This window comes from Pipistrellus hanaki (genome assembly GCF_964339955.1).
Source record: "Pipistrellus hanaki genome assembly, chromosome: 19".
Classification (NCBI taxonomy): Eukaryota; Metazoa; Chordata; class Mammalia; order Chiroptera; family Vespertilionidae; genus Pipistrellus; species Pipistrellus hanaki.
In genome coordinates, this window is record NC_140521.1 from 8,428,517 (window position 1) to 8,442,853 (window position 14,337).

At 43.6% G+C, this 14,337-nt stretch overlaps 1 protein-coding gene across 1 annotated transcript; it reads left to right on the forward strand.

Annotated features, from left to right (window-relative positions):
* The first annotated feature begins 4,293 nt into the window (after window positions 1-4,293).
* DENR (density regulated re-initiation and release factor) lies at window positions 4,294-13,716 on the forward strand. Its single transcript, XM_084867553.1, has 8 exons — window positions 4,294-4,421; window positions 5,135-5,249; window positions 7,565-7,584; window positions 8,269-8,353; window positions 9,217-9,300; window positions 11,879-11,995; window positions 13,172-13,311; window positions 13,416-13,716. The coding sequence occupies exons 2-8, from the start codon at window positions 5,144-5,146 to the stop codon at window positions 13,458-13,460; spliced, it is 597 nt and encodes a 198-aa protein (XP_084723679.1). The 5' UTR covers window positions 4,294-4,421; window positions 5,135-5,143; the 3' UTR covers window positions 13,461-13,716.
* Window positions 13,717-14,337: the final 621 nt, after the last annotated feature.

Genomic DNA, 14,337 nt, shown 5'->3' on the forward strand with positions numbered 1-14,337 from the left:
TATATATATTAAAAAAGAAAAAGTTAGACCCGTACATGGACCTGGAATCTCCAAGTATAAGTACTTCTCACATTTGCTGAATTGTGAAAATTTCATTAACATTTTTTTGTAAACCAAGTTTGAACATCCAAGACCCAAGAGAAAGGTGTCATCTGGCTCTTGAGAAAGATATTCTTGAAGTGTATCTATTCCTTCCAGAGAGAAAAGTGATACAGCTCTCGTCTCAGAAAAAGAACAGGTTTTAATTTAGATCAGAGCTAGCCCATGGCTGTATTCGTTTTGCAGGTAGCTCAGACAGCTTGGGATAACTGAACCCAATTTACTTAGCATCTTCATTCATGGGTGTCTCCGTCCACGGTATGTTGATTTCCGTTTTATGTATGGTATGTGTCTGGTACTTTATTGCTAATATGAAAGTACCAGAGTTTAAAATGTTATTTATGCAAATAAATGAGACAGATTGAAGGTTGGCCCTTTGGCGTTTCTCTCCAGGCCAGGCCTTGTTCTAAGAACTCCAAGATCTTGGGTGGGAGAGGAATGAAATGACAGCCTTTAAAAAAAAAAAAAAATGTTTTTATTGATTTTTTTTTTATAGAGGGAAGAAGAGAGAGAGAGGGAAACATCCATTGCCGGCCTCCTGCACTCCCCTGCTGGGAATTGAGCCGGTGACCTCTTAGTGCATGGGCTGGTGCTCCACCAACTGAGCCACACCAGCCAGGGCAAAATGACAGCCCATTTAATCTGCCACAGTCCATAGCAACCTACTTACAGATGTATTGCAATTAGTTGTGGAAATGTGGAAATGATACATTATTGTTATTTTACATCTTTGCAGTCATTTGGTGGTTTGTTTGTTTTTTTTATCAAACTGTAGATTTGTTTCTGATTTTGTGCTCTGTGCGGGCATAATGTCCGCTGTGGGTGTCATAATGGAGAAAATGGGAAACATTGGGCTAGAATGGGTCCTTTTTTTTGTTATTCCTCACCCGGAGACATTTTTTCCCCATTGATTTTTTTTTGAGAGAGAGAGAGAGACTGAGAGGGGCAGTGGGGAGGGAAGGGAGAACAGAGGGAGAAACATCAGTGAGAGAGTTAACCAGAATAGGGCTAGAACAGGTCTTAACACACCTCTGTAGGGCTGCCCCTGTGTCCATCAGGACTAATTAGAAAGTGACGTTCCAATGAAAACTGGCGTAAACAAAAGTGGAATTTGTCAGCTTTGATATCTGACAGATCCAGAGGTGGAGCTGAGCTCACATGTGCCGGAATCAAGAGTCTCTCCCGGCTCTTCTCTCCGTGTGGACTGGGTCTCAGGCCGCATGGTGGCCAGGTGGCGGGCAGCATCCCTGAGGCTCAAATCCAATGGGAAAGAGCCTCTTCTCTGGAAGCTCCTTCAACGTGTGCGGGGTGTACTCTGATTGGTCTACACTTGAATCAATCAACCAATCAATCAATCACTATTACCACGTGCCGATGGCCTTAGACCTGGGCCCCACGGTTCAGGCCCAATGGGAAGGCCCAATTGGAAACATGGGTAAAGTCTGGGGGAGAGATGAACCCTTCCAAACCCAAATGGACCTGTTACAGAGAGTGGATACTACAAAGCCAGTCCACAGCTATCCACTCCACAGCCTTCAAGTGACCATCCTGCAGGTGCCCAGAAAGAACCAGAGGATTGAAATGTCTGGCTAAGGGCCAACCCATCCCCAAAATCGGGGGCGAAAACCGCCCTATGATTCTTGAGAAAATAGATGACATTATAACAAGGTGCCACGTGTGGTAATGAGTCACTTCTAATCCAAGGAGCCATGGAAACTGGTTTTCTCTGAGACGGGACTTCTCAGAAAGCGTCGGAGTTGCCGCTTCTTCCCCGCTTCCTCTGAATGGCGGGCTGGTCTTGCAACATGACTTCCCCGTCATCCTGCAGCCCGGCCTCCGCGTGGCCTCCTTCCTTCAGGCACACGTTGCTTGAGTGCCCGGTTCACTCTTGTCTTAAAGGAAACAAGCAGACTTTCTGGAAGTGTCATTTAGAGATGGATTCTGCCGTATCATCGAGAACGCTCCTGCGGTTAATCTAACCAGATAGCGGGCGTGTGTGTGTGTGTGTGTGTGTGTGTGTGTGTGTTTCACAACAGGAAGCCCCAGAAGCCAGACAGTTAGGATTTGTCGGGGACACAGGCTATTTATATGCCCCAGTCCCTAATCCTTGGCACATGTACCTTTGTTCTCAGGCTAGCCTCTCGTGTTGCAGGAGGGCTGTGGTACTTCCTCCTGGCTATGTTCATGACCCAGTCAGAAAGAAGGGAGACAGCCGAAACCGGTTTGGCTCAGTGGATAGAGCGTCAGCCTGCGGACTCAAGGGTCCCGGGTTCCATTCCGTTCAAGGGCATGTACCTTGGTTGTGGGCACATTCCCAGTGGGGAATGTGCAGGAGGCAGCTGATCGATGTTCCTTTCTCATCGATGTTTCTAGCTTTCTATCCCTCTCTCTTCCTCTCTGTAAAAATTCAATAACATATATTAAAAAAAAAAAAAAAAGAAAGAAAAGAAAAGAAAGAAGGGACACAGGCCAAGGCTTTGTTTATTTATTTTTGTAACCCTCACCCAAGAATGTGTTTATTGACTTTAGAAAGAGGGGAAAGGGAGAGGGAGAGAAAGAAACATCGATGTGAAAGAATCATCCATCCGTTGCCTTCTGTACATACCCTGACCGGGAATCGAACCCACAATCTTTTGGAGTATGTCGCGGGGATGATGCTCCAACCGACTGCGCCACACAGGCCAGGGCATCAAGGGGGTTTTGTAAGGATTCAATCAACCAACAAATGCCTGAGACCATTTGGTGAGAGCAGAGACTTGGCCCCTTGCTCCCTGTATCCCCAGTGCCTAGCACGGTGCCTGGGGCCCGGTGGGGATCTGAGAACGTTTTGTGGAATGAGTCCCCCCGGACTCTGTCTGCCCCCAAGAGCAGGCTCTGGGCACACAGTGGGAAGTGGGTGTCAGTAAATGGAAGCTGTTATTATTGTTGGAAGCTATTATTGTCGGAACCAAACATGCTTGGGAACAAGATCTTCTTTCACTGATGTCATGTAGGACAGACTCTTTTTATGAGGGGGAAACTCCTCTTTGATTGAAGAAAGATGTCAGCGTGGAGGCCACGGTCCCCGGTGTGAACTATTATACCAGGTGGCTTCATGGACACACTAAGTTGTTTTGTTTTTAAATAGATATATTTTTTTATTGATTTCAGAGAGGGATCAAGAGATAGAAACATCGCACTAGCTGGTTTGGCTCAGTAGATAGTATCGGCCTGTGGACTGAAGAATCCTGGGTTTGATTCCAGTCAAGGGCACATGCCCAGGTTGCAGGCTCAATCCTCAGGAGGGGACATGCAGGAGGCAGCCAATTAATGATTCTCTCTCATCCCTGATGTTTCTATCTCTTTCTCCCTCTTCCTTTTTCTCTGAAATCAGTATATTAAAAGAGAGAGAGAAACATCAGGGATGAGAGAGAATCACTGACTAGCTGCCTCTTGCACACCCTCCACTGGGGATATGCCCACAACCAAGGTACATGCCCTTGATCGGAATCGAACCCGGGACCCTTCAGTCCGCAGGCTGATGCCCTATCCACTGAGCCAAACCGGTTTCGGCTACAGAGCACATTTTGGTCCCAATCTTTCCCTTATCTTCACAGCCTTGCCCAGGATGCAGTGTTCTTCCCAGAGAACGCCCGAGATGAGGTTGATTCTAGTTTTACAACCCAAGCAAGGACCGGTAAACAGGAAGGCGGCGATGAAAACCATCGTGAGGGTAAGGAGAATGTGGCCGATGAGAAAAAAACTTAAAACAGCGCCGACAACATCTTTAAAAATTAATAATAATAATTCTGCCAATTGTAGGGAACGGGGTTGAAATGGAACAAAAAACGCTTTTCCCAGCTGCCATCTCCCGGCGGAGGGCTGACTTATCCACCAGGCGCGAGGCTAGGACTCCAGGGTGCATCCCAGGCTGCGGGGCAAAGCCTCCGGGCTCCTTCCCCGGGAGTCACCGCGGATGTCCACGCGCGTTTCCAATCGGCCTCCCCTCCGCCCTCCGGCCGCCCGGCCGCCCGGCCGCCCTCTCTCACGGGTCGCGAGCACCCCCTACTGGCGATCTGGCCCTCCGCGGCTTGGCCCCGCCCCCCGCCAGCCCGAACGCAACGCGCATGCTCCGCACTTCCTCAACCACGCCTCTCCGGCTTCTCGCGACAGCCACCCAGCGGCGGCGGCCTGAGTCTCGCGAGAAAGGCTCATTGTCTCGCGGGACCGCGCCGGCTGACGGGCTCTCGGGTGGCCCGGGCCGGGGAAGAGGAGTCGCATGTGTCGGTTCAGCAGGCGGTAGTGGCGGGAGCGGAGGCGTCTGCGGCGGTACGACCGCCCGGGTAAGCGACCCCTCGCGATTGTTCCCGCTTCGGAGAGCCGCGTCTAGAGAGAGCGTGGGGGGGAGAGGCTAAGGTGCTGCTGCCCGGCGGAAGGGGCCGGGCCGGGCGCCTGTCTCCGCATCCCCGCCCACATGGGCCCCTCAGGTGTCCCCGGGAGGAGCCCCTCGGCTCCAGGTCTCACCGCTCCGCACCTGGGCCGCCTTGGTCACCCCACTTTCCTTACTTCCTGCCTCTTCTCGGTTCTCTTGCCTTATGCTCTCTCCCGGGACTCTGGTCTCCCCGTCCCCTCCCACTCCCATCCCGGCTCTGGATTCCCTCGGCGGGTCGCTGCCCCCACGCCCTGCCCTCTGGGCACCTCTGGGGGGGACCTCCCCCCCTTCTGTGTAGGTTCTTTTCTTCCACCTGCTCTGTGTGGCCTGTAGGGCTGCGGGTTGCATATCTTCCTAGTGATCTCAGACCTTTTGCCCTGTCTCTACCGAAGTTATCCTGCCCAGTATTTCCTCTTTTTTAATTAGTGCCCTCTGCCCCTCCCAGTCTCTTGCTTCCCTGTAGACCTGATAAAGAGGGTGTGCCCGGAATTGCTCCTATTTTGTGAATCCTAATGGCTGCTTGACTCATTCCCTGGACCCCAGGAGAGATGGAGGCCGGACGACACCCGAGCTCTGCTGCTACGGGGTCTTGGTCCAGATGTGTTCTTTTCCCCTCGCTTACAGGTTTGTGAGATGGCTGCTGACATTTCTGAATCCGGGGGGCATGATTGCAAAGGAGACTCCAGGAGCAATATCAAGTTAGATGCAGATTACCCACTCCGGGTCCTTTACTGTGGAGGCAAGTGTGTGGCAGGGTTTGTTTTTTGTTTGCTTGTTTTTTGATAACTGTGTTTGTATGCCTTGTGATCATCGTTTCACTCGTTTGGTTTCAGACACCATTTTTTCTTTCTTTTAAAAAAAATATATTCATAAAAAATATATATTTTATTGATTTTTTTTTTTTTTTTTTTTTTTTACAGAGAGGAAGGGAGAGAGATATAGAGAGTTAGAAACATTGATCAGCTGCCTCTTGCACACCCCCCACTGGAGATGTGCTCACAAGCAAGGTACATGCCCTTGACCAGAATCGAACCTGGAACTCTTCAGTCCACAGGCTGACACTCTATCCACTGAGCCCAACCGGTTTTGGCCAGACACCCTTTTTCAATTGGTCTTCGTCATTGGGTGAACCCTTCATTTGAAGGGGGGTCTGTGGGACTCGTGTCTTGGGCGAAGCTAACCGTCCCTTTGGAATAGAGACATGCAGATAGACTATCTCATGTTACTGGCTAATCTAGCCGTGAAAGGGGGCTTCTTGGAATGACAAGGAAGTGGGGAAGAAAAAGCGTGGTGCACGCCTGGAGGCATGGACCGCTTTGTGCTAGTATAGTGTGTAGTAGAGGGAGGGTGTCAGGGGCCGAAGATGGTGAGGTTTCAGTGATGTGTATGGAAGGACAGTCTTGGGACAGTGTTCTTGGTTTGATTAAAAAAATAGACCTGGCCAGTTTGGCTCAGTGGATAGAACATGTAGGCCTGCAGAACAAAGGGTCCCGGGGTTCGATTCCGGTTAAGGGTATGTACCGTGGTAGCAGTCGGGGCTCGAGCTGGAGGCAATCTAGTGATGTGTTTCACTCATATCAGTGTTTCTCTCTGCCTTTCTGTCTCCCACTTTCCCTAAAAATCAATAGAAAAATAGACTCAGGTGAGGATCAGCTTTCGCTTGAATCAGGATCTCCCCCCCCCCCCTTTGAATATTTTTCCTCATTTTCAATATTGAAATATTTGTGAATTGGAAATGCTCTAATTTTATTAGCATCTTGGAAAGTTTCAGGAAACTTTAAAGGTACAAGACAGTAAAAGGCCAAGTAAATACTAATTTTTTCCAAGTATTTTTGACCAGCTATTATGTGCCTAGCAATGTTTTAGGTGCTGGGACTCCGTAGGGAAAAGATCCTTGTTTTCACGGACCTACCTTATGTGAGTGGAATAGAGACCTCCTCACCTGGAGTTAGGAGAGGCGATGTTACTGAGTTAAAACATTGTATCAACTCATCCTTGATTGAATATCGTTGATAGTGCCTGGCCTGGCCGGTGTGGCTCACTGGTTGAGCGTCAACCTATGAACCAGGAGATCATGGTTCGATTCCCAGTCAGGGTTTTGGGCTCGATCCCTGATGGGGGGCGTGCATGAGGCAACCAGTCAGTGATTCTCTCTCATCATTGATGTTTCTCTGTCTCCCTCTCCTTTCCTCTCTCTGACGTCAATAAAAACATCTTAAAAATACCTTTGATAGTAATTTAACGTTAGTATCAAAGAGAGTAGGCAGGGGAACTTTTTGTAGTGTTGGTTGAGTTTTGTTATATACTCATTTTATGGGGTTATGTTGTTTGACTTTAGAGTCATGGCCCAGAGTTTGCATCCTGACTCCAGCTACCTGACCTTGGGCAAGTTACCAGACTTCACTGAGGGCCAGAGGCTTCTTTCTTGAGGCCTGTAAAATAAGTCAGATGATTCAAATCAAGCTTCTGGTACAGCAGCTAAGACAAGAATGCATTACAATAACTACTAGCTTATTATTATTATTGGAAAAGTATACTGTTAAAAGCTATTCTTTGTATCTTGTTTCATCAAATCTGAGGTTCTATATTTTATAAGATGTGCCATTATTTTAGGTTCCACTAAGAAAAAAATCATGGTCAGATTGACATAGCATAATTATAAGATCATCCCTATATAATGTCAGGTTGTTCCACTTAGTGATGTGACATTTGAAGGTGACCGTGAGATTTTTGCCTTGAAAAGCTAGTTTACAAAGAGTGAGTGATTTGTAGAGGGAAATTGATTTTATTTTATTATTTTTAGTAATAGGAAAAGGAAAAAGTATATTGCAAAGAAATGGTAGCAAAGTGCCCCTGAAGTTTATAAGTGTGATATTAATCATGTGTCTTTGCCTCAAAAAAGCAAGGCTTGATGGTAGCATTTGAAAAGTATACAGAAAAAATACAGGGGAAAATACAAATGAGGCATTTTGCCAAATTTAAAATAAAAGTTATGATGAGTGCTATGTGTGTATGTATTTACATTTTTAAATCTTTTTCTTTCCATTTCCCCAGTGTGTTCATTACCAACAGAGGTAAGTTCTTTTAAAATTCTTTTAATGTCTGCATTTGAGATCATTGATTTTACAGCTATCTTGAGAACCTTTTTCTGATTTTTCATTTTCTGTCATTTAATAGTAGATTTTTCAACCTTTTAATAGACAAATTTGGTTTAGAATAATTTTATGGAATTACAAATTATCTTTAGATTTTGAGTCTCCTGTACATCTTTTGCACTTGGCCATACAGTTTTGGTTTTTGCATGACACTCATGAATAGTCAGCTAATAAAACAAGAGTAACTTTAATGCCAAAATGTGACATCTAAGCAGAGGAAAGCATGAATTATGTGTAAGATTTCTGTTAATAAGCTTCTAAGTCAGGCTCTGGGCAAGCCATGAAAATAACGAGGCACCCATGTGCCCAGAGCAAGAAGTACATGGACTTGTTTTTGTCTGTTCCCTGTCTAATGGCCCTTCTGTTTGATGGAGAAAAATAAATTACTACAGTAAGGAAGTGCCTAATTCCTTTTTGTTTCTGATTTCTTATTTCTCATGGGGCGTTTCCTGGTTGCATATAGATTTCCTGTGGATAAGCTGGCAGGTGGGCGTAGTTAGTTTTATTCTTTATGTAGCGAGTAATGGGAATGCTTTTAAATGAAAATATATTGGTTGATTGAAAATGTTTTGTTGTAACTCGGTTTATTCTTTTCCCCCACAGTACTGTGAATATATGCCTGATGTTGCTAAATGTAGACAGTGGTTAGAGAAGAATTTTCCAAATGAGTTTGCAAAACTTACAGTAGGTATGAACATTTTTTTTCTTTCATCAAAACTTTTATACCCAAAACAAATGCACGTAAGGTATTATTTTAAAGATACGAAAGTCTTTTGGTAGGATAATTACAGAATTATAACCTATACCTGTGAACTTTAAAACTATTTTAGGTTCTTGGGTTAAAATTCCTTATGTCAAATCACACACTGCTTCATGTGTCTTCTCTCTCTGAGACAGTATATGTTAAAAATGTCACCTTTTTTATATAAAAAAGAGTAAATGACTTAGAGGCAAATATATTTTCACTCGGTCATTTAACAAATTATTTCTTGTGAGCATACTATATGCTACACCCTGTTTCAAATGCTGAGGATAAAGCAGCAAACAAAAGATGTGTTTGGAAGTTATATTCTCCAAGGAGAGACAAATACATAAGATGAGACAAATGACATAACTATGTTATATAGTGATAAACAGGGAACAGGGAGAGAATAATTATTGGGGAAAGGCCTTGGCTGGTGTTAGTCAGTGGTTAGAGCATCGCACTGTGCATTGAAGAGTCTCGAGTTTGATCCCTGGACCAGGGCACCAACCTGGGCTGCAGGTTCGATCCCCAGTCCTGGTCAGGCCATGCGAGAGGTAACCAATCGATGTGTTTCTCTCACATCAGTGCCTCTCCCTCTGCCGTCTCTCCCCCCTTTCCCCTTCCCTCCCTTCTACTTTCTCTAAAAATCAATGGAAAAAATATCCTCGGGCGAGGATTAACAAAAATAAAACAATAGCCACGCTCAATTGTTGGTAAAATTGCTTATTTTTGTGTGGGATTGCTCAAAGGTGATTTTTTTACATTAGTAGGAAGTGATGCTTTTGAATTTTTGTTTTTACATCTAGAAAATTCACCCAAACAAGAAGCTGGAATTAGTGAGGGTCAAGGGCCAGCAGGAGAAGAGGAAGAGAAGAAAAAACAAAAGAGAGGTGAGACCTAACGCCAGGATTTGATGGACACAAACTTAACTTTCCCTCTGCCAGTAGAAATCAGTGATGAAAGCATTTCCAACATCAGTGACACCCGCCTGTTGTTGGGATTCATGAATATCTCTCAGAGGGGCACAGAATCATGTTTTCAGCGGGGATAGGATCTGGTGTGATTTGTTGCTTCATCAGCAAATTAGACCTAAGAAAACATGCTTTTTTTGCCATATACATAAGTAAAAAGCAACCAGCCAACTTGTTGATGATGTGAAAACTTATTGCCTTATTAAACTATCTGTGTATTCTATTTAATTAGAGTGAGGACATTTATATAATTTTTTTCTTACTACTTCTGACAGTTCAGTTGAAATTTTTTTTAACTGATGTTATATATATACCTGTCTGTCTCTCTTCTGGTTCCTGTCCCCTCCTGTTTTTTCTTCTTTAAATATTCTCTCCTGTGACTAAAATTAACCTATAAATATTTTTAGGATTTTGCATCTTTTCAAAACATTTCCAGAGCCCATATCTTTCTTTGCCTTATCCCCCTGCTTCCCTTCTTAGCCATTCGCTTACTGTTCACTGCCCAGTCTGCCCTAACCTAACTGTCACGCCTCTGAAACCCTCTAATGAGGTCACCGAAGGCTCGGTAGTTGCTAACTAAGGATGAGAGCATCTGAGGACTCCCCTCGAGAAGTGCTGTACTTCCTTGGTTTCTGTGACGTTCTTTTTCATCCTGTCACTCCTCCTCGATCTTCTGTGCAGACTTCTCTTCTCCCTTCTGTCCCTCAGAAGTTGGTGTTCCCCTGGATTCTGTCTTCTGCCCTCTGACCTTTCATTCTGCATGTTCTCCTAGGGTGATTATTCAACGTTAGTAACTTGGACACTTAGAAGTCCCCAGGCTGTATCTCTGGTCCTGGCCTATGTCTCTCCACAGGAAATGTGCATGGTGCCATAGGCGCCTCAGATGCAGCATTTCCAAAGCAAACTTTCTAAGTCTCAAATCTGTGTCTTTTGTTTCTCCTATTTTGGTTAATGACAGCAGCTTATCGAGTCATCTGAGCCAGAAACCCGAGACCCATCTTAGGTTCTCGGTTTTGTTCCTTTCGTCAGGTCTAAATTTTGTTACTTTTCCCTCTTATTGCCTTTATCCTGTGCCTAGTGGCCATTGCTATTGCCATTGCTTTGGTTTAGGTTTTGATTAATTTCTGCCTGAACTAATGTAGGAGCCTCCTCCGTGGCCTCTCAATCCTCCTAACTCTTCACAGACCCACCCTCCACACTGTAGGGTGATCTTGACAAAACATAAATCTGGTCATCTCACTCCACATTTCAGTGGCTTATCTCCTTCAATGTAAAATCAAATTACAAGCTTGATGTACTGTTCCTTTAATGACTGATACATAATTTGTTGCTTTTCTGGCTTTACTGCATATCCATAAGTGTCCTTCATCAAGGCTGGTGTAGTTCTCATACATAATGCCTTTTCTTATCTCTGAACTGGTTCCTTTTTCTGGAATGTCCTTTCTTAAACCTCTCCAGCCTGGACAATTCCTTATTCTGCAAGAGCTTAGATGCCACTTCCACTAGGAAACCTATTCTGTCCTTCCCAAGCAGGGTAAGCCACTCCTCTTCAAAGCTGTGGTAGTGTCATGTTTATGGATCCTATCTATAATAATAAAAGCGTAATATGCTAGCCAATTAGACTGGACGATCTTCTGGATGAAGCCGGTGGCCGGAGGGAAGCCCTGGTCCCGGATGCCAGGGGAAAGCTAGTGCCAGCAGCACGGGGAAGGAAGGCCTACTCTTGCATTAATTTCATGCATCCGGCCTCTAGATATAGTATACTAGAGGCCTGGTGCACCACGGGTAGGGTCCCTACGGCTGGCCAGCAATCAGGGCTGATTGGGCCTGCCTTCCCTCAGCTGCAGGCCGCTGGCTGGGCCTTCGTTCCATGCCGCCCCTTGGTGGTCAATACATGTCATAGCAAACGGGCGAACTACTGGTTGGTCTAACACCTGGTCGGTTGAACTCCTGAGGGGATAATTTGCATATTAACCTTTTATTATATAGGATAGTAGGTTGCTATAAAGATTTAACATTTCTTTTTTTAATAAATTTTTTATTGATTTCTGAGAGGAAGGGAGAGGGAGAGATAGAAACATCAATGATGAGAGAGAATCATTGATTGGCTGCCTCCTGCATGCCCCACACTGGGGATTGAGCCCAAAACCCAAGCATGTGCCCTGACCCGGAATTGAACATGACCTCCTGGTTCATAGGTCGATGCTCAACCACTGAGCCATGCTGGCAGGGCAAGATTTAACTTTTCTTGTTGCACTTGACTAAGAATTCTTGAAGGAGCTGTGTTCTGTTCATTTTGTGTCCTTAGTTCAGTGCTTGGCACATATTACTTAAATATCTATTGAATGAATACTCATGCACGTGTTCATTAATTTTCTATTAGAACAAGCAATTGTAGAAATAAAATTTGGTACCTTTTTAAAGTTAACTTTAAAGACAGTATTCTATATGTTAAAAGTAAAACAACTAATGCTAAGCTCTTCCTTAATAAATAAAGGTGGAAGGGGTCAAATAAAACAAAAAAAGAAGACCGTACCACAAAAGGTTACGATAGCCAAAATTCCCAGAGCAAAGAAGAAATATGTAACAAGAGTGTGTGGCCTTGCAACTTTTGGTGAGTTTAATCTTCAGTGTGTTTAAAGCATGTGAACTCTCTATATATTTCTCTTTCTAAAAATCTGGAATCATAAAAACTTCATGGGTCTGCTTTTGCTAAGAAGATACAGAATAAGATTCTGCATTGGTTACTATAGCTTCAAAATCAAATTTGGAAGACATTTTAATGTCTTCTGCAGAGAAAACTGGCTTAACTTTTTCCTCTCCAGAATTTCTGCATGGGTACATTTTTTGTAGAATGAAGAGGGCAAAATAGGGTTCCTTTTGACACCCACCAGTGAGTGCTGCTCCTTTGGCCCTGCGGCTTGGTGGCAGAGGGTTGTGAAATGACTCGTCCCCTCCAGGAATGACAGTAGAGGGTGAGAGAATGTGGTGGTGGCAGAAGGTCCTGTGTGGAGGCCTTGAATGAATAGTGAGACTGCAAATCAAGGTCCCTTCGTGTGACGACACAGCTTGGAAAACAACCACTGGACCACCTTACAAATATTAGGTTTATTTCTCTGCTGTAAATGATCCTTTTTTTTTTTTTTTTTTTTTTTTTTTTTTTAAAGAGATACAGAAAGGGATAAACAAAAGAACTTCATTGTACTCAGAAGTGTATGTGTAATGAAATTCATGTGTTCCTGGATTGATTAACTTGTTGGTTTATTATTATTTTTTAAATCCTCACCCAAGGATATTTTTCCATTGGTTTTTTTTTTTTTTTTTTTTTTTTTTTTTTTTAGAGAAGGAGAAAGACAGAGAGAAATATCGATGTGGGAGAAACACATCGATTGGTTGCCTTTTGCATGTGCCCTGACCAGGGCCCTGGCTGGGGAGGAGCCTGTAACCAAGCTACATGCCCTTGGCTGGAATTGAACCAGGGATCCTTTGGTCTGCAAGCCTACACTCTATCCACTGAGCCAAACCAGCTAGGGCCCTGGATTTATTTTGATCTTACTATACGAGTCATGAATATAGGTGATGGCATTTTTATGTACCGAGGCTGTATGTTTACCTTAATTGCTGAATTAAGACCACTGCCTGTGATAGTAATTATTGCTCTGAAAGAAATATGAAACCCATGAATATAATGTTTTATGAATTTAAAATGCAGATTAAATATCAAAATGGAAAATGTCCTTGACACACAATTCTGATTATAGTCTTGCTGTTTCTTTTCTTAAAATAACAGAAATTGATCTTAAAGAAGCACAAAGATTTTTTGCTCAAAAATTCTCCTGTGGTGCCTCAGTGACAGGGGAGGATGAGATCATCATTCAGGGAGACTTTACAGACGACATCATTGATGTCATTCAGGAAAAATGGCCAGAGGTGAGTATATGGTCCATACACATCTATAGAAATAGGTTATTAAGGCAGGTTGCTTTCCTGTTATTTTCTATCACAACTCCTGAGATGTAATTTGTGTTTTATAGGTGGATGATGATAGCATTGAAGATCTTGGAGAAGTGAAGAAGTGATTTTGAAAATTTGCCTGTATTTAATGGTCTGAACTGAGAGTTGATATGGCCAAAGGGGAGAGGCCTTTTGGAAAAAAAAATATTTATCCTACAGTAAAACTGTGGACTACCCTCGCCCTTGGCATTTTCACTGTTCTGTACAAGGCTGCTTATGTTTTTATTTTTTATTTTTATTGCCAAAGTCTGATGAACAGGGAGACTGTCATGCTTATGCATGAAATAGAATTTAGTCAAATAAAAATTTTTGGTCACTTGGTCCTGACTTTTCTCCTTCTGTCTTTTAAACTTTTTCTTTTTGGAAAAACACTGTAGACTTTTTGTGGGAAGTTTGTGTATCATTTTCCAATTGATCGTGATTTAATCTGGTTTAAAGCTGAGTGACGTTTTAAAGAATTGTAATCCCCAGGCATAATTATCTCCTTGCTTCTTGGTGTGTTAGTTCCGAGATGCCTGAGCATCTGATAGATTTGTGATTGCATGGGCTTCATTGTTACCAACGAAGTCCACTTTGTAGGCCCATAAACGTACTGTTGGCTGGTGTTGTTCAAGCTGTTCTGAATATTATTGATCAAGTATCTGACAAGCCTTAAAACCATCTGCATTGTTTGACTCAATAAACCACTTCCTTGACATTATCCTCAAGGTATGTCTTAGGTTCATCAAAATGTTACTCCTACTATCAAACAAATTGCAAATGATATAAAGGAACAATTGAGAGGTGGTTAAAGAAATGATGGTGCATCATATAGTAGACTATTACACCTCTATTTTAAAATATTTTCCAAGAGTACTTGGAAACGTGTTTAATAATGTTAAGTAGGGGCAGACCCCAAGTCCGTTTTATACACTGTCATCGTTTTGAGTGGAAGGCCATTTA

Bases quoted from the DNA above. Each gene is read 5' to 3' on its own strand.
- DENR (XM_084867553.1), top strand. From the start codon at position 5,144: ATGGCTGCTGACATTTCTGAATCCGGGGGGCATGATTGCAAAGGAGAC. The intron at 7,585-8,268 runs GTAAGTTCTTTT...TTTCCCCCACAG, and splicing joins TGTGTTCATTACCAACAGAG to TACTGTGAATATATGCCTGA. The intron at 8,354-9,216 runs GTATGAACATTT...TTTTACATCTAG, and splicing joins GTTTGCAAAACTTACAGTAG to AAAATTCACCCAAACAAGAA.